General features: G+C 36.7%; 1 protein-coding gene across 2 annotated transcripts; it reads right to left on the bottom strand.

Annotated features, from left to right (window-relative positions):
* Positions 1-1,166: 1,166 nt before the first annotated feature.
* On the bottom strand, positions 1,167-23,213 carry LOC126828646 (coatomer subunit beta'). Of its 2 annotated transcripts, XM_050558535.2 has the most exons (21): positions 23,098-23,213; positions 22,249-22,386; positions 21,778-21,864; positions 20,406-20,532; positions 19,156-19,304; positions 18,191-18,337; positions 17,694-17,793; positions 16,423-16,565; positions 15,511-15,710; positions 14,315-14,514; positions 13,625-13,731; positions 13,038-13,181; positions 11,798-11,928; positions 10,856-11,063; positions 10,116-10,226; positions 9,117-9,331; positions 8,322-8,414; positions 5,945-6,125; positions 5,156-5,290; positions 4,433-4,636; positions 1,167-3,556 (listed from the first exon to the last, which is right to left on the bottom strand). In XM_050558535.2, exons 1-21 carry the CDS (start codon positions 23,098-23,100, stop codon positions 3,521-3,523), a joined length of 2,859 nt encoding a protein of 952 aa, XP_050414492.1. In that variant the 5' UTR covers positions 23,101-23,213; the 3' UTR covers positions 1,167-3,520. The 2 variants fall into 2 exon arrangements, with proteins under 2 accessions (XP_050414492.1, XP_050414495.1); XM_050558538.2 differs by lacking the exons at positions 19,156-19,304; positions 20,406-20,532; positions 21,778-21,864; positions 22,249-22,386; positions 23,098-23,213 and adding an exon at positions 19,045-19,057.
* Between the last annotated feature and the right edge of the window lie 52 nt (positions 23,214-23,265).

Raw genomic sequence — 23,265 nt, 5'->3', positions numbered from 1 at the left:
CGCCTCGTTTTTTCGTCCCATCCGAGCGACTAGACAGCTATCCTTGTCGGGCCCTCCATCCTGCAACACTCACAAGGGAGGGGGGGGGCTCCTAATATTCTTCCCAAACTGGGCTAATAAAGACGGACCATACACACTCCAGTGTGATATGAGGGACATTTCGCCCGGATAGCGGCGTTACTGCATGTATAAATCAATTTAGAGTAAGCGGGAACATAGTACACTACATGGTGTATGTTAGTCTTTATTATTTCAGTTGGTTCTGAAAAATAGCCTATTAAGCCCCATCATTTCATTTGGTCTTGGTTAACTGCTAACCAAAAAGGCAATAGGGTTTGGTCATCAGATGTAAGGGGGATAACTCCATTTATCAAACTCCTAATCAACTTTAACACACCCAACGTAAAGCCGTAAACTCTGGAAAAATGCACAACTTAACACAGTCCGGTCAAGTACGTCTGGCTCTCTTCTTGACCTTCATTTTTATGTTTTACGTGATAATTTTTATGTTTTAAGTGATAATTAAGGGTATTCACCTATTTAGTTAGAGATGTCTTACCCCTAGATAACAAATCTCATCTTGCAACCCTCAGTATATCTCAACGTTTTTAGTATACGTTCTCGTCGCTATCTTCCCCCTTCCTGGCTTTATTGATGGCTATGGTGATGGTCGACATACTTAGTACCCATTCTTGGTCAGTTGTGGTTTCAGAGTCGTGTTTAATGCCATTGGCACGCAATTGTCTGTTTACGATCAGTGTCAAATGTATGACGTGGCTTGGATATCCTACATGTTGAACACCCCGTAAAATATCTTTGTGCTAGCAGAGTAAAGAGGACCCACCCCCACCCCCAGTATGAATTTTGGAGTTTGTGCCCTCAAGGACACTTGTTCCTCACGCAAAATCAGCGTCCACTACACCCTTGCAAAAATAATACAATCCATAAATCCTTGTTACCCACAGGAAAAAGACCCCCACCCCATCCAATGATATGAATATTGCGTTTTTGTGCCTTCATGGAACCTGGCTCCTCATTCAAAATCAATGGTCACCACGCATCTACAAAACTAAAGCAGTCCGTAACTTCTTGATACCCTCAGGGAAAATCAGCACTCACCATGCCCCATGCAAAACTATCCACAACAAAGTCTAACTTCTCGTGGATTGTTTTGAAATGTTGATGTTTATTTTATTGTACAAAGCTACAAGATTTCACCATATATATAGTATTATAGTATGTATGGTTTAATGATCGACAGCCAGATATTAAAGTTGTTGTTTCAATATATTACACAATGTCTTAAGCTTGAGACCATTAAACAACTTAAAATACAGACACTCGCACGTACTTTGCAATGAAATACGTCTCACGGGTCCAATATAAATAATGTACGCTTGGCACATTGCCTGTACCATTATTTAATATGATACGCGGTCATCAACGGCTGACGTCACATCCGTATTTTATAGTAGAGTGGTGTGTACACATCATGATGATATATTATTTTATTTAATGAGAGGAGAATTTCAAGTCCTGGGCCCTGTTTCTCAAAATCTTAACTTAAGATAAAAATCAAAATTTTGGTAGATACTTCAATTTTGATTGGCTAAGCACTAAAATCAATCTAATATTATCCAATCAAATTACTGAAAATGAGTTAAAATTCCGTGAAATGGGCTCCTGTGTTTTAATCAGATTGGTTGAGTAAATTGGGTACAATATTAGTCAAAAAAATGCAAATGGTGCTTCAGGACTTTAATACAAGGTTGTGGCTTTATTATATATTTATATTAAACCAAGATATTTACATGTTAGAAATATTTACACTAAACCTTCAGACAAATATAATAATAGTCACCATATAGCACTGTCACTTAATTTTATAATTCAATATATGATAATATGACATTAAGAAAAAATGTTTATTAATAACCCACATTTAACATTCTGTTTCCCAGATACATCTATATCATCAGAAGACTCAATTATCAAGTATAAATATTATTCACAATAATAAATGGCACTGGATAATCATGCTTTGCTATAAATAGAATAATGAGATACCTGTTTTGAATTGAAACTAGTATTTGTAAGAGGTCAGTTGGCCCAGTGATCAATTAACATAATAAAAACCTCTCTTCAGAATTCGTATTGTTTTTGTACAACTGTCTGAGAATCAGAATGATTTAAGACAAACTTTAAACATATATTCACTGATGTCTAGGCCACAGTTACATTTTACTTCATGTATAAAATATTTGTTGGTTTTTTAATTAAATATTTGTATATCTCCCCTGATAATTCATCTGATCACAAAATATTCCGAATCTGTAGAAACGATTTCATAATGTAACAAACATAACAAATTATTCTACTTCAAATAAATTCATAATTTATTTTTTAATTCCATCTTACAGCCGCAGTTTGTCGTTAATGAGATTTTGAATATTGTTTAAGTTGGATTTCTATGAGGAATATCAGGACAATAATGCTTCATGAATTGAAAATTCCCCAGTTTTCAGTATCCTTTACACACTATTGATATAAACAATTCGATTGGATCCACAATGAGAGAGAAACAGGGTTTGACATCCACTCAACACAAACTAGGTCATCTTGGGACCAACACGTGGTTCAATTTTATTTCAATAATTCATTTGAAGGTAGGGGTCTTTAGCTGTGTGTGTGTGGGGGGGGGGGGGGGAACAGAAAGACCCAGAAAACCCCCACAAATTTAGACAGGAGATCTCACTCCTTGTCACGTACAAGAATTTACGATTTTAACGATTCAGTTTTTATCTACCATTGATGTTAAATAAATTTTAGCGTTGATTAAGCCGTGAATAGTTAGATATTGTCCTAGAAATACCAACAACGATCAGTGGCCTTAGTTCATTCATCTGTCAGACATGTTGGACTGATAAGATTAATTAATTTAATTAATAATATACAAAACAATGTCAAATAAAACATATATCTTTAATCAACCAAACAATTGTAAAGGATTTCTAATTCAAGAAATTATATGATTCTATTCATGTATCTCCAATGTAAATACACAAGACCATGACAGTCTGGAATAAACTATTGTAGTTTATAAAACATGGAATTTTAATACTTGAACAGCAACACATTAGTAACAAGTTTATAGACATGCTATGTTTTAACGATGTTACTCTTGTCTTTATCAAGTTAATAAACCAGTAATTGTTATTCTATATATATCAGTTTTTAGTGTATCGAATACAGAGTGTTGACTATACGCAATCACAATAGTTGGCCAGATTCTCTGTGTACGTGGCTTTTAGATAAACTACTGAAACAATGAATACAGAGAATGTGTTGACTATTGTAGTCTATGACACTAGTCAATACAGAGTGTTGTATATACTACTGGTGAATATAGAATATTATATATACAAGTTGTTTGGTTTACTATGATATATATTGTGTCCCCCATGATGTACGAGTTTATAATGATAATAATATTTACAATAACAATAAATATACTCTTTCTTTAATCTTCTAATAAATCTTCATCTAAATTTACATCCTGAAATAAACAAATTAAATATATGATCACATGTGTAATACTAGGTAGGAGAATTTTGCCTAGACAGCAACCCTATCCTCCTCTCTTAATCGAATTCCAACTTTGAGGGAATGGATTGTTTCACTCCACTGTGTACATGGGTGATACTTAAGTTTTTGTGACATCCGAATAACTAGAAAACACTTTTCTTGATCGGTTCTCTGGTGTTGCCACCACAGGATTCAAAATTGGGATAAGTGGTATTAGATGTTCTGGAAGCATACCCCCCCCCCTGATGCACAGCAACAGCCACAACTTGTAGCCAAATGGCAAGGCTTTCCAAAGTCCTTTAGATTTATTTAGGAGCTTAAAATAAGAGAGAGAGAAATGGGGTTTAACATCCACTGACACAAACTAGGTCATTTCGGGATTAACATATGGTTTCATTTTATTTCAATAATTTGCTTGCGCATAGGGGTCTTTAGCAGTGGGAGGAAACCGGAGGACGCGGACAAAAAACCCACGAGGTTGGACAGGCGACCCTACTACTTGTCATGTACAAAGGAGGAATCGAAATCACACCAGTTGACTCACTGACAGGCCTTATGATACAACACGCCGGCGCTAACCATTCGGCCATCCAACTCCCCTTTAAGTGTATCAGAATAAAAATTATTATAAAATGAACTTACGGATGTATCGATATCATCATCTAATTATAAAATGAACTTACGGATGTATCAATATCATAATCTAATTATAAAATGAACTTACGGATGTATCGATATCATCATCTAATTATAAAATCAACTTACGGATGTATCAATATCATAATCTAATTATAAAATCAACTTACGGATGTATCGATATCATCATCTAATTATAAAATCAACTTACGGATGTATCGATATCATCATCTAATTGTAAATTATCTAAATCTAGTTCAAGTTCTTGTTCAATTTCCGCTGCTGACCGAGAACTGATGGGATCAGATGGTTGAGGTTTCGGGGCTGGGGGTTTCGATACAGGGACCGGATCAGGTTTGCTTGGTTCCACTACTGGCTTTTTAGATTCTGTTTTAGACTCGGGTTTAGATGGTGGCTGCAAGGAAAAATATTAGAGAAATTATGTAAGTTGTTGTCAATGAGTAAAAAGATAACATCGGAAAACGGCATGTTAGGTCGAATATGATCTAAAATATTATGGTATGATTTCATTTTAATAATTCTCTAAAAACAATGGAGTAGACACACACACAAACAAAGCCATTATGGGACTAACATATAGTTCAATTTTATTTCATAATTCGCTTGTGCATAGGGGTTTTTAGCAGTGGGAGGAAACCGGACGACCTTGAGAAAATCCAATAGGTTGGACAGGCGACCCTACTCCTTGTCACGTACAACCGGGGAATCAAAACCACGGCAGTTGAATCAATGACAGATTTTATGATACAGCGCGCACACGCTAAGCATTCAGCCATCCAAGAGCCTGTAGAAGATAGATAGGCACTATACTCCTTCTCACAAGAACAGGGTCCAAACCACATCACTTGTATTGATAACAGCTGTCTTGGCCACACAATTACCATGACCGTAACATATAAACAAATAAATATACCTGAGAAGGTGTTTCGAAGTTATCATCATCATCGTCATCATCATCTTGCGTTAATCTATCAATTGGTTTATATTCAAATCGACCAGCCGCTTCCGCTTCCTGCATCTCTTCCACCGTATTACGAGAGCTATTTTGCTACAAAAAACAAGTTAAGAATACATTATTTTAGCACTATAGAATAACTTGCAAACTACAATATTTTGAAAGTTGAATCTCTAATAGGAATATCAGTTTTATTTTGTTCAATATGTACAAAGATATGTGGAATTAAAATATTCATCGATCTGTGCTGCCCTTTATGCAATAAACCCTCTGCCATTTTATTGTCTGCCAAAATTTAATGACAGGCCCTTTTTAAATATAAACCGGGAGATTATCTAGCATCGATATTTTGATTTTATTTTCTTAATTAAATGTTAAATGAATCTGCGTACAGATTAGCTTGGATTAAACCCTGCGTACATATTAGCTTGGATTAAGCCCTGCGTACATATTAGCTTGGATTAAACCCTGAGAAATTTGATATTTAAGCGACAAATTCAAATGGTGCATCAGGAATTTAAGGTTCTTGCAGTTCTAAAAGGGTTGAACTGATAAATATCAATAACTCATAAAATATCTGTGCCATCACACATCAATACGAGCGTGTACTATAACCGGCACTGTGCATGCCTAACGATATTAATTTCTTAATTAAACGTCATATTAAGTAGAGTTCAGCTTGTATTTATGGGAAAAATTAGATATAGTCTGAAAAGTATACGATCACAATTTAACAAAGCAACTTACAGGAACTTGTGGATATTTATGAGCTGGTAAAACCAATTTTCTCTGTGGTTCAAGATATTGTTCAACTTTAAAAGCTTCTTTAAGACCCGGGAATAGATTCTCATACTCCGTAGGATCAGCGAGGGAATCAGCAGATTTTTTGTTGATCTTTGATAGATGTTCACGCCATAACGTTACAACTCTGATAAAATAAAATAGAATATATTAATATTTAACATGGAAGGAAATGGAGTTTAACGTTCTACTTCTCTGTTGTATAACCAAGCTGATGAAAATAACCATACACTATTCAATGTGCTCCTATATGATACAAATTCCAATCCGATTAAAGAGAGAGAGAAATGGGGTTTAACGTCCACTCAACACATACTAGGTCATTTCGGGACTAACATATGGTTTAATTTTATTTCAATAATTTGCTTGCGCATAGGGGTCTTTAGCAGTGGGAGGAAACCGGAGGAAACCCACGAGGTTGGACAGGCAAGAGGTCATATAAGTGTTTGACCCTATGACGTCAACATTTGATTAACCAATCAACGTTGATGTTTCTAGTGGTCCGATTACCCACAGTTCAGTGCAACTCACGCCAAAAACTCAAATCATCCAGAACGCATGTTATATAACAACTCTTCCAGATCCTAGTGTAGTAAAGACAAGTAAAATGAAATTTTAAACTATACTATTCAAAAAAAGTAGGGGATATTTGATTTTGGGGGCATAATACTAAAATATGCAAATGACTACGAAAAAAGTCACTATATAACCTAACAGAAGAAACATTTCCAGTTACATGTGACGCCCAAACACACCAATAGCTACCGCATGGAATGCAGGTGATGCTTGGGATCATCATGGGGGTCCAACCCAAGATTTGCACGACTCTGACTTTGAATGTTACAGTCATTGTGGCATTGAATTCCAGGGTGGAAACATCAGTTTAATTGTTTTAGTGACCAGAAAACAAATTTTGATATGCGTCGGCTTACCCAAAATGAAAGGTTACGTGCCCTTGGCATGCTACAGATCGGCACAACACAGGCGGTTGTGGCGCGGACGATGAATGTTTCTCAGTCTGTCATAAGCAGGCTATGGTCCAGATACCGTGATACACAATCTGTACAGGACAGACCACGCTCAGGTCGACCAAGGGCGACAACTCAAGCCTAGGATCGATTTATCCGTACCTTGGCCTTGAGAAATCGTGTCATCACAGCAAATCAGATCAGCGCTCGTCTTCAAACAGACACTGCTGTGAGAGTGAGTGGCCAGTCGATTCGGAATCGACTGCATACGGGTCACCTTCGCGCCCGACGTCCTCGCGTGATCCCTTGTTTGAGAGATCATCACATTCAGGCAAGACGTCGTTGGTGTAGGGATCGTCAACACGGGGATAATCGACGCTGGAGCAATGTGATGTTCTCAGATGAGTCAAGGTTCACTGTTGATTTTTTGGACAGACGTAGGAGGGTGTGGCTTCGTCGAAACGACCGCTTCCAAGACGTTAACGTCATCAGACATGATCGATTTGGGGGTGGTTCTGTTATGGTGTGGGGAGGCATCACTGTTGCTGGAAGAACGGCTTTACATGTTGTTGCAGGGCGTGTTACAGGCCAGTACTACCGGGACAACATCTTGGCAGTCCATGTTGTGCCGTTCGCACGACGTCATGGCCGCCGTTTCATCTTCCAGGATGACAACGCAAGATGTTACAGAGCCAGGATCGTTACAGGTTACCTCCAACAACAGAACATCACCACATTACCTTGGCCAGCACTGAATCCCGACCTCTCCCCCATCGAGCATGTCTGGGACATGCTTGGACAGAGGTTACGTCAACGTCAACAACGTCCTGCCAATGTCCAAGAACTTGCTGCTGCGTTGCAACTGGAATGCGACAATCTGGACCAAAATGACCTTAGACGTCTCATTAGGAGTATGCCACGTCGGATCAATGCTTGTTTGGCAAACAGAGGAGGATTTACCTGTTACTGACTTGGTTGTGATGCTGTGGTAACTTTGCTGTTTGACCCCGGGTATCATTTTACCCTTATAATGGTCAGTCTGTGCCTTACTTAGTCTAACGATCATTTGGAATAAATCGATGAATGTGAACTTCATTTCATTTTGTCATTTGTTTCTTCGTCAGTTTCATTAGGTGACTTTAATAACACTTAAAAATCAAATATCCCCTACTTTTTTTGAATAGTATATATAAAAAGGAACGAAATAGGATCTATGTTCTAATCAGATTGATTCAATCAACAACATAAAATGTGTTCCAATTATTAAATGCCATTGAAAGAATATATTCTAAGAGATATATGTGTAAAGATTGATCAACCTGCCGTGATATTTGTGTAGAGATTAATCGACTTACCGTGATATTTGACTAGGTAAATATGTTCGGGCAAAGAAAGCAGCTTCTGGTAATCTTCCTGTTTTTATTAAAACTTCTAAACATTCCTCTAATCTACAAATATAATTAAAATATATTTCAATTATTTTGAATGTAAAATAACGAGTCAGTGGAGATCTGAAATTTCTGCCATGAAACATGACTAACAGATAACTTAACTTAACATATTACATTTGATATAGCGCACAATACTGCCATGCATTCAATGGCGCTTCACAGTCTTACACAAACGTTAAAGGAATGCTTTACGGAAAAAAGTATGTTTTTAACTTCTTCAACCAGTCAATTTCACTGTCAGTCACCGAAGACTTGTAAATATGATTGAAACAAGAGTCACCTTTACCAGCCCAGTTAAACTACTTATATATAATATAGAGAAAGAAATGGAATTTACGGACCACTAGACACAAAATAGGTTATTTTGGGACTAACATATGGTTTAATTTTATTTCACAGGAAACTGGAGGACACAGAGAAGACCCACACTTAGACAGATCTAAAGCGCTTGTGTTCCGACAATTCAGTTAACACCCTCCTCCCTCCTTAGACACCAAATAACAATCAGAAACAGTGCTGGGGGACTCGGAAAAGACCCACACTCAGACAGGCGACCCTACTCCTTGCCACGTGCAAGCTGGGAAACCAAACCATGCACTTGTCTGAATGAAAGCCCTTCTGATCTAAAGCCCATGCGTTCAACCATTTGGCCACACACCCCCCTTAGAAACTAAAAAAACAATCAGAAATATTACTCACCTTCCCATAGTAAAATACGAAAGGAATGCTACATTATTTTGTCCGGCTTTTTCTGCCGTTTCTCCGAGACGTGCTACCATCTCTCTGTTACCAGCAGAACTAGCCAATAACATTAAACCACCAAAATCTTGAGCATGATGTAAACACTCCTGGGCTAAACCAAACTCACAATTCTTAATGGCTAACTCAGATAATTGTTTCCATTTCTGTTCAGACTGAAAATTCAATAACAAGATTTATTATTATTTTCTATATTTATCAAACAATTATCATATTTTTTATATAAACTATGTTCTACTCTCAGAAAGGGTAGAGGAACAGACTGGGTTTTTTATATAAACTATAATCTATTCTCAGACTGGGATATTTATATAAACAATATTTTAATCTTAGAAAAGGATTTGAAGAATAGGCTTCTTTTTTTTTGGATAAACAATATTTTATTCTCAGGAGAGGACTGTAAAACAGGCTAGGCCTATATTTCATCTAAAATAATTATTCTTTGGAAATTACAAAATCTATTTTTAATTAACATAAAAAGTATGGGATCGTTATTTGCAGTTTTCGGAAAATATCAAATTTTTCATGGCTTAACCCATTCGACAATGCACCTAAATTGATTATTTAACATTTAATTAAGAAAAGAAAATTCAGAAGCAATTGGATTGGAAAGTGGCCCATCAAAATATTTTTTCCTTGTTTATATAGTGGCGTTGGTTTGTTTATATTGTCTGTAGAGGATATCAAATGTTGAGAAACTTTCAGTTCATACTGAATGGAATTGAACCCTTCCTTTCGAGTTAGAGATGGGCATGTGCTACACAGTGTGCTATGACCGAATTTTTCTCTTATTTTGAATTCCAACTGTCATAATATTTTCTAGAAAATACTCACTAATAAACATAATGTTTTTGCAGGGTGAAACTAATGATCTAAAGAACTAAAGTTTGAGGATGAAACACAAGAAAATCAATGAGGTTATAAAATGAAGTAACTTACCTCTGTTTCTTTTGCTAGTTGATATGCTGTTTTTAAATCCCCCAGTTGTATGGCTAGTTCAAATTTATGTTCTGGATCACATGTAACAGCTAAAGCTTGTGATTTAAACCCCTGAAATAAAACAATCATATTTAATCTTCATATACAGTAAAACCTGAGAGAGAGATGGGGTTCAAAGTCCACTCGACACAAACTAAGTCATGTTGGGACTAACATATTGTTCAACTTTATTTCTATAATTCGCTTGCGCTTAGGGTTTTTTAGCAGTGGGAGTAAAATCGGAGGACCCGGAGAAAACCTGTGAGGTTGGTAGGCAACCCTACTCCTTGTCACGTACAACCAGGGAATCAAAACCACACATTTTGATTCAATGACAGGAATTGAAATGAAATTGGGTTAAACCTCCTATTGTTCTGCCCGACTGGGCTAATCAACACAGGCTTACGCCATACAGGGACATTTTGTCTGGACAGCGGCACTACGGTCTACACTTACATCGAATTCCAACTGCCAAGGGATCTTTTACATGCACGCCAATGTATACACAGGAGCTCGGTTTTTCGTTCCATCAGGCTCTCCATCCTGCACCACTAACAAGCGGAAACCAGCCCGGAAAATATCAAACTTTCTCAGACAACACCTCCAGGCTAGCGAGCCAGCATCTTACTCACTTAGCCACCGTGGCTCTCCGCACGAGTTAGGGCATAGCTTTTAACAATGACAGTTGATTAAAACCCTACCTGTTTCTCTAAGAAATGAGCTACACGAGTTCGTTGTTCCCTGGGTACTGTACTTAATACTTTATCTGCCGTATCAAAATCCCGTCTCATGACAGCTGTTTGATATTCTAACACTGATACCAGTAGACTATAACTAACGACGTTTAATTCTTTATCACCCAGGTATAGACGATTTTCTTTCGGTATATAACCTAATAGATACATCACTCTGAAAAATACAATAAATATATTCACTCATGGGTCATATCTAACCATTCAATAGACAGAGAAATAGGGTTTAAAGTCTTTAACTCCATTTCATTCACAGTCTTAAACATTGCAAACACGACTTACTCGTCAATTTAAATCAATATTAATGTTGTGATCTTACCGGGAAAAGATGGGCTTCGGGTATCCAATATTTTTAGCAATTACAGTAGAAAGAGAATTGATTGAATGTAAATCTAGGTATGAAGAAATAGAGATTGAGGTCCTTTAAGAAGGTTGGTTCGGGACTACATGTAGCATATAGTTCAATTTAATTTCAATAATTGGCTTGCGCATCTAGGGGGGGGGGGGGGTTATTAATGGGTAAACTAGAGGATCCTGAGAAAAGCCACAAGATTGGATAGACAACTCTACTCCATGTTCCACAACAAGCGGGGAATTAAAACCATGCCACGACAGACCTTATAATCTAAAGCGTATGTGTTAAACCATTCCGCCACCCATCCACTCAATTAATAAATTAAAGATAAAGCAGGAAAATTATCTGGCCATTTTGAAACTAACGTAAGAATGTTTATTTTTTATCAAATTCTACATCGACAAACCACTACATTTCTGCTTGCATCATTACATTCCGTCCTGCACTACTGACACGCCACCTGGTTAGTGGGCCAGCGTCGTAATCACCCGAGTCACAACAGCTTCTAGTGAAACAAGATTAGATGTTAATCTTACCTATCTAGATGAGCAACTGTAACTATTTCACCTCCAACATAATAATTTAATCTGTTGACACTGTTTGTATAAATAAAACAATCTCCAACCCATATACCAGTTTTAACAACCTCTTCTATCTCACCAATAACCTATAAATATAATCATTATAAAACTCTCTGTCCAATAACCTGTAATTATCATTCCAATATAATATAATTATTATAAAACCCTCTGGCCAATAACCCATAACATAATTATCATTCCAATAACCTACAATATAATTATTATATAACTATCTCACCACCTATAACATAATTTAAAAGCAGTAGAAGACGACGACAACTCTCGTAAGGTGAGGTCTTGGATAGCTGGAGACTAGTGATCGGAGGACATCTGTACTGGGATCTCAGCAATATATAAAGGGGTTCAGGAAGAAGACGATATATAACAAGACGCAACCCCTTTTAACCAGTATTGATCAGACGAACTCCATGGTTAGAATGAACGTCTAATCAATAAACCTGTTCATTCTAACTATGGAGTTTGTATAATCTACACTGGTTACAGGGGTTGTATCTCGTTCTATAATATAATTATTATAAAACTATAGCCAATAACCTAATTATAGAAGAAACGGTATATCTCATTAACACAAGACTATTTGAGACTAACATATGGGTTTGGGTTTTTTTTCTATTGTCAGGTGTGCGATGTTTGGTAGCTTAAGTTTTCCCTGCCCTGAAAGCATCATTTCCACCAGTCTTCTCTGAATTCCAATTGTCAAGAATTCTTTTACATGTAATTTACATCCAACAGACCAGGCTAATCTTTACTAGTCAGTTCTTCAATAAGGTCAATGCAACAATTTTATTACAAGAGGTGGGAATTCAAGCACTGCGATGCGGACAAGAGTCTGGTTTAAGTCGCCTCAAAGACTCAACTTGTGATTAGATTTAAAATATTTATTTTAGACTTGACTCAAACAGTTGGGACAATTCTTGACTTGAGTGGCAGCAAGTGGACATAAATCTAACTTGTTTTATTTCATGAACTTGAATTGAAATGGGGAGTCGACTCGATACTAAAGTCATCAACTTGGGAGTCAACTCAGCTCCAACGTCAGTGACTTGGGTCTCGACTCGGTACTAAGGAGATTCACTTGGGACACAACTCAGGCTGGAAGTGCCACGACATGGGACTTGACCCGAGGTCCCGTGTCTTGTTTCCACCTATGTTATTTACATATCAATATTTTTACCTCAAATGCATCTTCGATACCATCTTCTGTGATTCCTTCTTTTGTTTCCTTGGCGTTCTCCACAGCTTCGGGACTGTAGCGTAAAATAAAGAATGATTCATCTGTTGCTATACAAACCAGATCACCATTCTCACTCCATACAATCTAAAAAAATATAAACACTCATGTATCACACCCAACAATTAATAATAATAATGTACATTTGAAGAGCGCTAAATCCATCCAAGAGCATGCCCAGAAAATGCTGTTGCCAAAATAAGCTGATTCGACACCATGGTATTTCTTCCTATTTGACACAAATTTTGGTTTTTGTCTATCAGGTAACTTGCAAAGTTTTTATTTATTCGAAGATGATAGATGAAAAAAGCAAATAATTTGGTAACAACTATCCTTTGAAAGATGTGCACGAGCGACTATCAACTCACGCAAAAACACGTCTTGTGGCAAGCCATGATTAGCATCACTATTTGGGTCACATAAATAGCATCAGAACTGTCTTCATTAGCCCAATCAGAACAGAACAGTAGGACATTAAACCCTGTTTCATTTATAAAGATATAGAATCATGAATTAATTTGTTAACTTACACTTTTAGGTGTGATTTCTATTCTTCTCACTAGTTCTGTTGAATCCCAGTCATAGAAAGCTAAACCACTAACAGATCTTACACCTAACATAAAACCTCCATAAATACCTGATAAATAGAAACATTATAAACAAGTCACAAGCTGTCAATACGGATATAGAAGGGAAATCACAATATAAATAAATGTATATTCTGTAAGTTTACTATGAGTAACTATAGTATGTTGTAATGACAGGAGGTTCAATGTTCATCAACACATTACTTTGGTCATTTTGAAACTAACATATGGTCAAATGTACAATGTTAAGGAGTTTTGCCAATACACAGTGTTCTGTCTACTATCAAGTTCGAACTGTCAAGGATTATTTTACGTGCACACCTCAGTTTTTTGTCCCATTCAGAGGACTAGACAACACTTTACATGTCAGTTCTGAAAACGATACCAATGACGATTGTCCCGAAATACTTCTCAGATTCAAGTCTGGTAATTTCTAGTCGAGAGTATGGGACCCTTACCACTCAACTTCTTGCTGTATCTATACAGAGAGTAGACTTTAAATAAAGATAGAGCAAATTTATCACACTATGCCTGACAAAATCTTTAATATGGATTAGTAGATGTCGAAAAAAAGCAAATAGCAATCAGTGTCTTAGTACATATTCATATTTTTCAGCTTTATTCCTTGCTTACCTTCAGCTCCGAAGTCTGGTTTAAAAGATTTTAATTCTTTAAAGTTTTTAAATATTTTCACCATACTGCTTCCCTCTCTGATAGCATAAACTGATGCATCGTTACTCCAACAGAATTCCTGGGCTGAACCAAAACTCTTATTTCTGAGAGCCATAGCTGTGTAGATTATATACTCCCCATCACCACATACAACCACAAATCTAAACGAGGGAGGGAAAAATAATTAAATTAAATATCATGTTGATTTACAAGTCAGGAATCGGAACCAAGGTACTTGACTCAATGATAGACCTGTTAAACCATTGGGCCAGCCAACCCCCAGACATTTTATTAAACAGTCATTGTTTATGCCGCTAATCTGAATTTCGACCGAGGGGAGGTTTTTCTCCCCCCTCTTAAATTGAAAATCGCTCTCCTTTACAAAGTCATGGGTTGTTTATTATCATTTATGAATCCAGGAATGACACCGCCCCCACCCCAACATGCAGTTATTGATCTTCAGAACCATTTCCCAAACACACAACTAATCACTCTCCTTAATATCAGATCATTCTCCTTAATTTCTAAATCACTCTTCTTATCGAAAATGGGAGAACTTTTTTAGGAAATGAAATGAAATGGGGTTTAACGTCCTACTGGGAATCGAAACCATGCCAGTTGACTCAATGACAGACTGTATAATACAGCACACACGCTAACCATTCAGCCATCCAACCCCCTCACGCTACGTCTTGTTAAAACTTCAAGCATTTATAACTTTGCTCAGAATAAAATAATTTGACAGAAGTTTTCAATATATCCAATTTTCATAATCTATTTTGAACTATTATAACAAGAATGGCCAGCTCTTTATCTAAATCTTACATAATGTATCTTTAATAAATGTAGTGACAATATCCTAAAATGACATTTAGACGTAGCGGTATAACATTCATTAATATCACAACTCTACAGATTTACTAAGCCTTGGTTTATTAATATGGCTTGATCAAGATACCTGTAAGAGTATTGAAACGTTGTTTGATAAAGATACCTGTAAGTGTATTGAAATGTTAATAATAAGGAGTCTTATAATGTGCTAAAATCCACATCACCATAGGGAAATGCTCTAAGCGCGTTGCATGTAATAAACCAAGAACTAGTAAATCCATAAAGCTGTGTTATTATAAAAGCATGGACTTGAATTATATGCTCACCTTCCATTAGGATTATGTGCGATGGCTTGTGGATATATTTCACAGCTTCCCATATCTTTGACAGCTAGAGGTAATCTTTCTCCATCCTTGATCTCTTGATCTCCCATAGCCTTTATATTAGCTTGTTGAATCTCGGAATGTTTGGCCCAGATTATTTTACCACTTGTATCCATAGACATGGCGGGTTCTTCTCTACCAAGCTAGAAAAACAAACGAAATGGGTTTAATGTCCTGGTGTTCCGCACCGATTGAGTTAATGACAATGGACAGACCTTATGCAGTGTGCTATGAGAGAAGTTTTGCATGGACAGTGCTGCATCGGTTTACTGTCAGAGGATCTCAATCTGATTAAAACACAGATCTGATTTCGTTTCATTTTTATAGTTCAAAGTTTCGTTTTACTTGTCTTTACTACACTAGGATCTGGAAGAGTTGTTATATAACCCACGTTCTGGATGGTGTGAGGAATTAGCCAATGAAATGGTCTGTTACATTGAGTTTTTGGCATGAGTTGCATGGAACTGTGAGTAACCCACTAGAAACACCAACGAGTGGCTTTTGACCCTATGACGTCAGACATTTCATTAACCAATCAGCATTGTTGATTCTAGTGGTTTACCACAGTTCCGTGCAAAACACGCCTAAAGCTCCCGTAACAGACCGTTTCATTGGCTAATCATACATCAACCAGAACGTGGGTTATATAACAAATCTTCCAAATCCTAGGGTAGTAAAGACAAGCAAAATGAAATTTTAAACTATAAAAAACGAAACGAAATAGGATCTGTGTTTTAATCAGATTGATATGTAATCAGAGGATCTTTAACGTGCACTCTATAAATACATTATAACAAGTAAACTATATCTTCTCCCTTTCAATCAAAAATTCTAAAACTACTTTAAAGCACTCACCTTAATAATAATACTGCCTTCATCATAACCTAAAGCAACATTATTTGATCCTTTTTGAGACGATATTGTCCAGACTCTTTCTAACCCATAATTTAACGTACTTTCTAATCTGTATGTGTTGGCGTGCCATATTCTTACAGTACCTGGAATAGACAATAATACATTCAGTTAAAGAGACGTAATGCAACATCTAAAACTACCTATTGCAGGCCTTTTACACCACAAGCCCACAATCAACTCTCTAGACCATGATATGAATGGAATAGAACAAATGCAACATGTAAAAATGAAATGAAATGGGACATTCTACTGTTCTGGTCCGAACTGGGCTAATGAAGATGGGTATACTCAATGCAGTGAGTTACGAGGGAGATTTTGCCCGGGAGAGAGAGAGAAATGGGGTTTAAAGTCCACTCGACACAAACTAGGTCATTTCGGGAGTAACATATGGTTTAATTTTATTTCAATAATTCGCTTGCGCGTAGGAGTCTTTAGCAGTGGGAGGAAACCGGAGGACCCAGAGAAAACCCACGAGGTTGGACAGACGACCCTACTCCTTGCCACGTACAACCGGGGATTCGAAACCACACCAGTTGACTCAATGACAGACTTTATGATACAGCGCGCGCACGCTAACCATTCAGCCATCCACCCCCCCCCCCATTTTGCCCGTACAGCGGCACTATGGCCTACTCTTATATCAAATTCCAACAGTCAAGGGACCATTTATGTACAAGCCAATGTGTACACAGGACCTCGGTTTTTCGTCTCATCTGAACGACTAGACAGCTGTCCTTGTCAGGCCCTCCGTCCTGCATCACTGACAAGGGGAAACCACGTCAGAAAATCTGGATGGACTTTCTCTGCCAATGCAGGGATCGAACACGCGACCTCCAGGCTAGCACCATGTAAATAAATAACCAAATACTTTGTTTACTATCGTAGCAAGGTACTTGATAAATGAGACTATCTTGTCAAAATTTGACTGAAAGTTACAACATATTAAATTTCCATTATCTAGTTTTGAGCTACTATAGCAAGAACGGTCAGCTCTTTATCTAATCTTACAAATCAAAAGGAGCTATAAAAAAACTATAAACATTTAAATTTGTCAATTAAGAGATGAAACTAAACAATCCAAATTAATTTACTTGATAAAGATGAGAGTATCCTCGTCGAAACGTGGCTTAGTTTTAAACTCAGTAATTGTGTATCCATAAAATTGTACCTTGTGTCAAATTAATTGAATTAAGTAATAAAGTGATATTTACCATCTTCTGAACCAGTCATTATAATGGGTAACTCTGGATGGAATGAGACTGCCGATATATTCTGGGCATGTCCTTCTAATGTCTGTACACATGTTTTATTCTGGAATAGATTCAAGGTTTATTTATATAATACAGTAAAATCAATTGTTGCTTTACGTTTTAATTCTATGGAACTGCACATCTGTAATAAAACAATTACCACCATGCTATGGACCAAGAACTGACTATGACGTCATCACAGATAGCTTGGAAATGTGACATCATGTCAAAAATCAAAAGTCTGTTAATCATTGCGCAATTGTCCAAGGAATAAGCATGCCAAGTTTCATAATGGTCACCGCACACGAACAACAAGGAAAATACGATGAATAAATTGGTCAATATTGGCCATTGGAGTGGGACATATAATAAAGAGTCGGTGCAGGCTTTTTAGCATCTTAGACACTGCCAAATTCTAAGACGTCCCACCAATCAAAGGATTATATTTCAATTAATACCTGATAATCCCAAATTTTAACCAATCTGTCATCTGCTCCTGAAATCAGATATGGTTTATCTCCCCCTGTGTAGTAATCAACACAGTTAACTCCCTTTTCATGGCCTTCTAATGTAAAGTTTGGTGCATTGGATCCTAACTGCCATACCTGAAAAAAGACAACAAATATCATACATCTTTAGTCTTAATGAAATGAAATGGGGTGTAACGTCCTACTGTTCTGCTCCGGCCTAATGAGACCTATACACCATGCAGTGTGCTATGAGAATAAATTTAGCCAGGTCAGCAGTAACAAATTCCATCCAGCAAGGATTCTTTAACGTGCACATGTGGACATCGTTTTCTGTCCAACTGACTGATTTAATTATGCAAGAGCTAAATCTGCCAATTGCAGGTCTTTCTTAAAGGTCTGATATATTATATAATCTTTTAATTAGACATTAATTAACATATCCAGACCATAATCAACTCTTGATGTCATCGCTAGCCTGCGATATTTACTCGATTAGGATCTTATTTGCTGCTCAACTTTCATTCATGATTTAATCATGAAATGGATAATCGAGACTATGTATTTTATCGCACAGACTTTAGTAACGATGATCGAGGCTAGGCCGAAAATTCAATCACTAAAATCTTGGTTCATGGTGGATTAATTTGACTGAAATTTTCAGCAAATTCCCTTTAGTTTTTAACTATTATAGTGAGAACAGCAAGTTCTTTATCTAATCTCCCATAATGTATCTTTAAGTAATAATATATATATCTAGCGTGGATTAAGCCTTAACAAATTTAATAATTTAGCGAAAAAAACAAATGACGCATCAGGCCTTTAATTTATACACCTGTACCTACCTTGACAGTTCTATCTAATTTATACACCTGTACTTAGTTTGACAGTTTTATCTAATTTATACACCTGTACTTACCTTGACAGTTCTATCTAATTTATACACCTGTACTCACCTTGACAGTTCTATCTAACGAAGCACTAGCAAATTGATTATTATCTTTAGGATTAATAACTATCTGCATACAGTAGTGACTGTGTCCTTCAAATACTTGAGTACACGTCCATTTCTTATCCCAATCCCATAGTTTAATTAACATATCATCTACAAAAAACAAACAAAATATATAATCACATTGCCGTGGCAACATAATTAGAGAAGATATTGATACTTGAACAGATACCAATTTATAGAACAAATTGGTCTCCAATCACTATTTATACCGTTACACATTCTCGGTATCCCCAGTGGTATTGTTCCATTCTACTAATCTAACCTCCGGGTCCATCAACGCGGGAGACACATAGTCATATTACCCACCCTTCATACTTCTGCTATTTTTATCGACCAATCTAGTGGGGGAAGGGAAGTAACTCCCATTTTATTGCAACTTAGATCATTGTAGTGAAAGTAAACAAGAACGCTAAGACTACTGGTATGTAAACTGTTTTTTGATTGGTTCACAGAATCAAGCCACAATGAAGGGCAAATAATCTGACTTTGTGAAAACCCTATGGATGGACCCAGAAGTTAGTAGAGTACAATGGAAAGATACTACTGGGTATAGCGAGATTGTTTATAACGGTTTATTCAATTAAAATAAACGTTTCAGTTTAATCCTTTCGCTACTTGTCACTATATAATAATAGAAGAGGACCCAGTAATCAGTTTTTTGCTGACCTGGTGACCTGAGCCCTATGTAAACTCTTAATTGATCTGGTGATACGAGCCCTACGTAGAAAATAGAAGTTCAACATGGACACACTGAAACATCATACAAACTCTGTTTCTATAGAGAAATGGTGAAAGAGTAACGGGCAGTAAATAAATAATCTCTGACATGAAATTTAACAGTCTATTTTTCTGCACAGACTGGGTTAATGATGACGGACATGTACCTTACAGTGTTGTGTGAATGACATTTTGCCATGACAGCGGCACAACAGCCTACCCTTCTTTAGAATTCCAACTGTCAAGGGTTCGTTTATGTGAAATGAAATGGGGTTTAACGTCGTACTGTTCTGCTCCACGTGCACACCAATGTGTACATGGGACCTAGGGTTTTCATTCCATCCAAATGGCTGTCCTTGTCAGTCGTTCATGTGACCTTGTTTTGTTTTTTTTGTTCCACCCAAATGTCTAGACACTGTTCTTGCCAGGGAACCACATGGGAAAATCTTAAGGAGTCATATCTAAAATACTTACCACTGCTAGTAAGAATATAAGGTTGTGTTGGATGGACAGCTATAGATCGTAGATAATCAGAATGGGCTTCAAATTGATGAACTCTTTCTAAGGTGTTGTAATTAAAAACACGAATAGTCATATCATCCTGTAAAATTAATATAATTAATTCAAGTATTATCTCTTTCACAAAGAAAAGTTGTACATTATATTTAAGGAATACCATATTGTAAACCCAAGCATGTCCAACTTTAAACGAAATCACGACGATATTTGTATGACTAAGAAATCAGAAATCATAAGATATCATGCCAACCACCTCCTTGACTCTCATGATCATTAATCAGCTGCATAAAATAGATGGTATTTTACAAATACAATTCACAGCCTCTTTAACATAGATAAAGGAACAGTAGATTGAACATGTATATAAATACATTTTTGGGGGTAAAGAGCTAAAACCTTGTGACAATTTTTCTATTAAAGGAGCTAAATCGCTAACATTTGGGACCTACAAATTGACAAAAGTGGGTCGCAACGCATATAATACTGTAATATGAATGTATATAAACTTATTTACATTCAATGGTTTCCGTTTTTACTTTAATTTCAAATCAGTTATGTTTGGCGAAATAAGCCAGCAGTCTCAAGCGAGTGCAAATTTCTAGCATCTGGTTATTCCAGTCTACATACGCTGTTTGATTTGATGCAATGTGTCTAGCCTCGTCCCTCGAGTCTCTTGATACAACTGGGGCTGAAGCGCATTGTGGTACACGATTCGTGTACCAATGGTAAAATGTTTATTTTGTCTTAAATATTGGATATCAAAAGCCCATCTTTTTCCGGTAAGATCACAACATGAATGTTGATTTAATTTGACAAATAAATCGTGTTTTCAATGTTGAAGATTTTGGATAATATTGAGTTAGAGACTTAGCTCCTTTAACACTGGATTTCTGCCCTAAGCAGAGACCATGAGGGAGAGAAATGAGGTTTAGAGTCCACTCGACCACAAACAAAGGTCATTTGAGACAACATGGTTCAATTTTATTTCATGCTTAGAGGTCTTTAACAGTAGGAGGAAACCGGGGGTTGGACAGACAACCCTACTCCTTGTCACATACAAGATGGGAATAGAAACACCACACCGCTTGACTCAGCACCTTACCCACTGAGGCCCTGGGCCCTTATTCACGAAAACTTAAACTAAGATAAAATCGAAATTATAAGAAATACTGCAACTTCATTGGATATATGCAAATTGATTTTACTGGTCAGCCAATCGAATTGCAGTATTTCTTAAAATTTCGATTTTATCTTAGTTTAAGTTTTCGTGAATAAGGGCCAGACTGGAGCTCCCCTAGATTAGAGATGAGGCTTAAAAAATACTTACTGAACCAGTTATAACCCAGTTTTTCCTGGCAACAAATTTAGATGCTCGAACTGGTAGATCACATACTTCAAATGATTTGATAAGTTGCTGTAAAACAAGGAAAATCAACAATATAGCAGTTCAGATAAACAACTTGATGAAAGTTGAGCAATGAAATACACAGTTATAATAATATTAATACAATTCAAGTTATTTCAAAAAGATTCATTTTAAACTTTTCCATTTCCATCCCAACTTGCGGATATTTGACACATGGAATTTTTGTTCCAATAGCGAGTTTTGGTGACAGAACAAATTTAACGATGCAAGAATCAGTGTGTGCTCCTGATGCATCGATGCATAAAACTTTACTTGATATCACTATCAGCCCCAAATAACAGGGGTCTGAACTACATGCAACCAAGCCGATAAGACAACTACACATACATTGCAAGCAACAAAAAAAAACAAATATCAAATCAATGTTATTACCTGTGATTCATAATTCCAGACATGGACATTTCCATTGTATAAACTTGCTAACATCCATGGTTCTGACGGATGGAGATCAACGGATTTCACTCGATCCGAGCGAGCGGATAACTTTCTCTTGATATCTAGTCTAAGCGGCTGAAAATAAAAATTTGAGTTTTAGGTACCAGTACACAAAAACAGGGTGCATAGATAATAATTGAACTGCTTATGTCAGTCATAGAATAGAATCCTAAGACGGGGAAAGCTAATACCGGGTTCTGCAAAACTACTGTCCAGAGGAGCACACTCCGGCAAGGCAGGTTTGGGGCCCCCGAACAATTTCAATTTGAAAATCCGGTAAATGTGATATCCAGTCTACTTGTAAAATAATAAGACATCACTGGTTGAATCTTTCTGGACAGCTATTGGCAGTATAGCCTAGTATTTCGATTTGAGTATTTGAACTAATATTTCACTCAGACTAAAATTCAAATTGAAACAAGTTGGTTTAATTGGTTTGTGTAAGAAAAATGACAATATTTTTTTTCTTATTTTTAGGCTTGATGTTTTCACATTAGTATGTAAGAAATGATCACACAAACATCAAATACACATATAAGACAAATAATCATAGTACAATCTAGGCTAATGACAACTCTCTGCAGAAAACGTATGCATTCGAACCTCGTCTCGTGTCAAGTCGGCGAGTGTGTTTTCGATGTTGACATCTTTTTCAAGTCAACGCTTTTTACGCTCTTCGCTAAATAAATAACACTTACCATTCTACTTTCAATAATTAAATGAAATGCCAGAAATTGTCTTTCTTAATATATCCAGAGGATAGGGCAAGATAAGATAAATACTTACCATAATGTAATTATTTGAGTTGAATATTAGAAAATGTTGGAGCAGAATACGTGGCCCACATCAATACGCATGCACACCGGATATATCAGACAAACTTCCTGTTAAATAAACTTAATTATCCAGACTTAAATAACAAAAGTCGTGAACACAGAAGGGAACTGCTGGCAA

This window comes from Patella vulgata, chromosome 7 (genome assembly GCF_932274485.2).
Source record: "Patella vulgata chromosome 7, xgPatVulg1.2, whole genome shotgun sequence".
In the NCBI taxonomy this organism is placed as follows: Eukaryota; Metazoa; Mollusca; class Gastropoda; family Patellidae; genus Patella; species Patella vulgata.
The sequence above is the reverse complement of the archived record's forward strand: the minus strand, read 5'-3'. Positions and strand labels throughout refer to the sequence as shown.

Coding starts and splice junctions, on each gene's coding strand:
- LOC126828646 (XM_050558535.2), bottom strand. Junction 21,865..22,248: donor TCTGGAATTATGAATCACAG/GTAATAACATTG, acceptor CTTGTTTTACAG/CAACTTATCAAATCATTTGA. Junction 6,126..8,321: donor TTACCTAGTCAAATATCACG/GTAAGTCGATTA, acceptor TTATTTTATCAG/AGTTGTAACGTTATGGCGTG.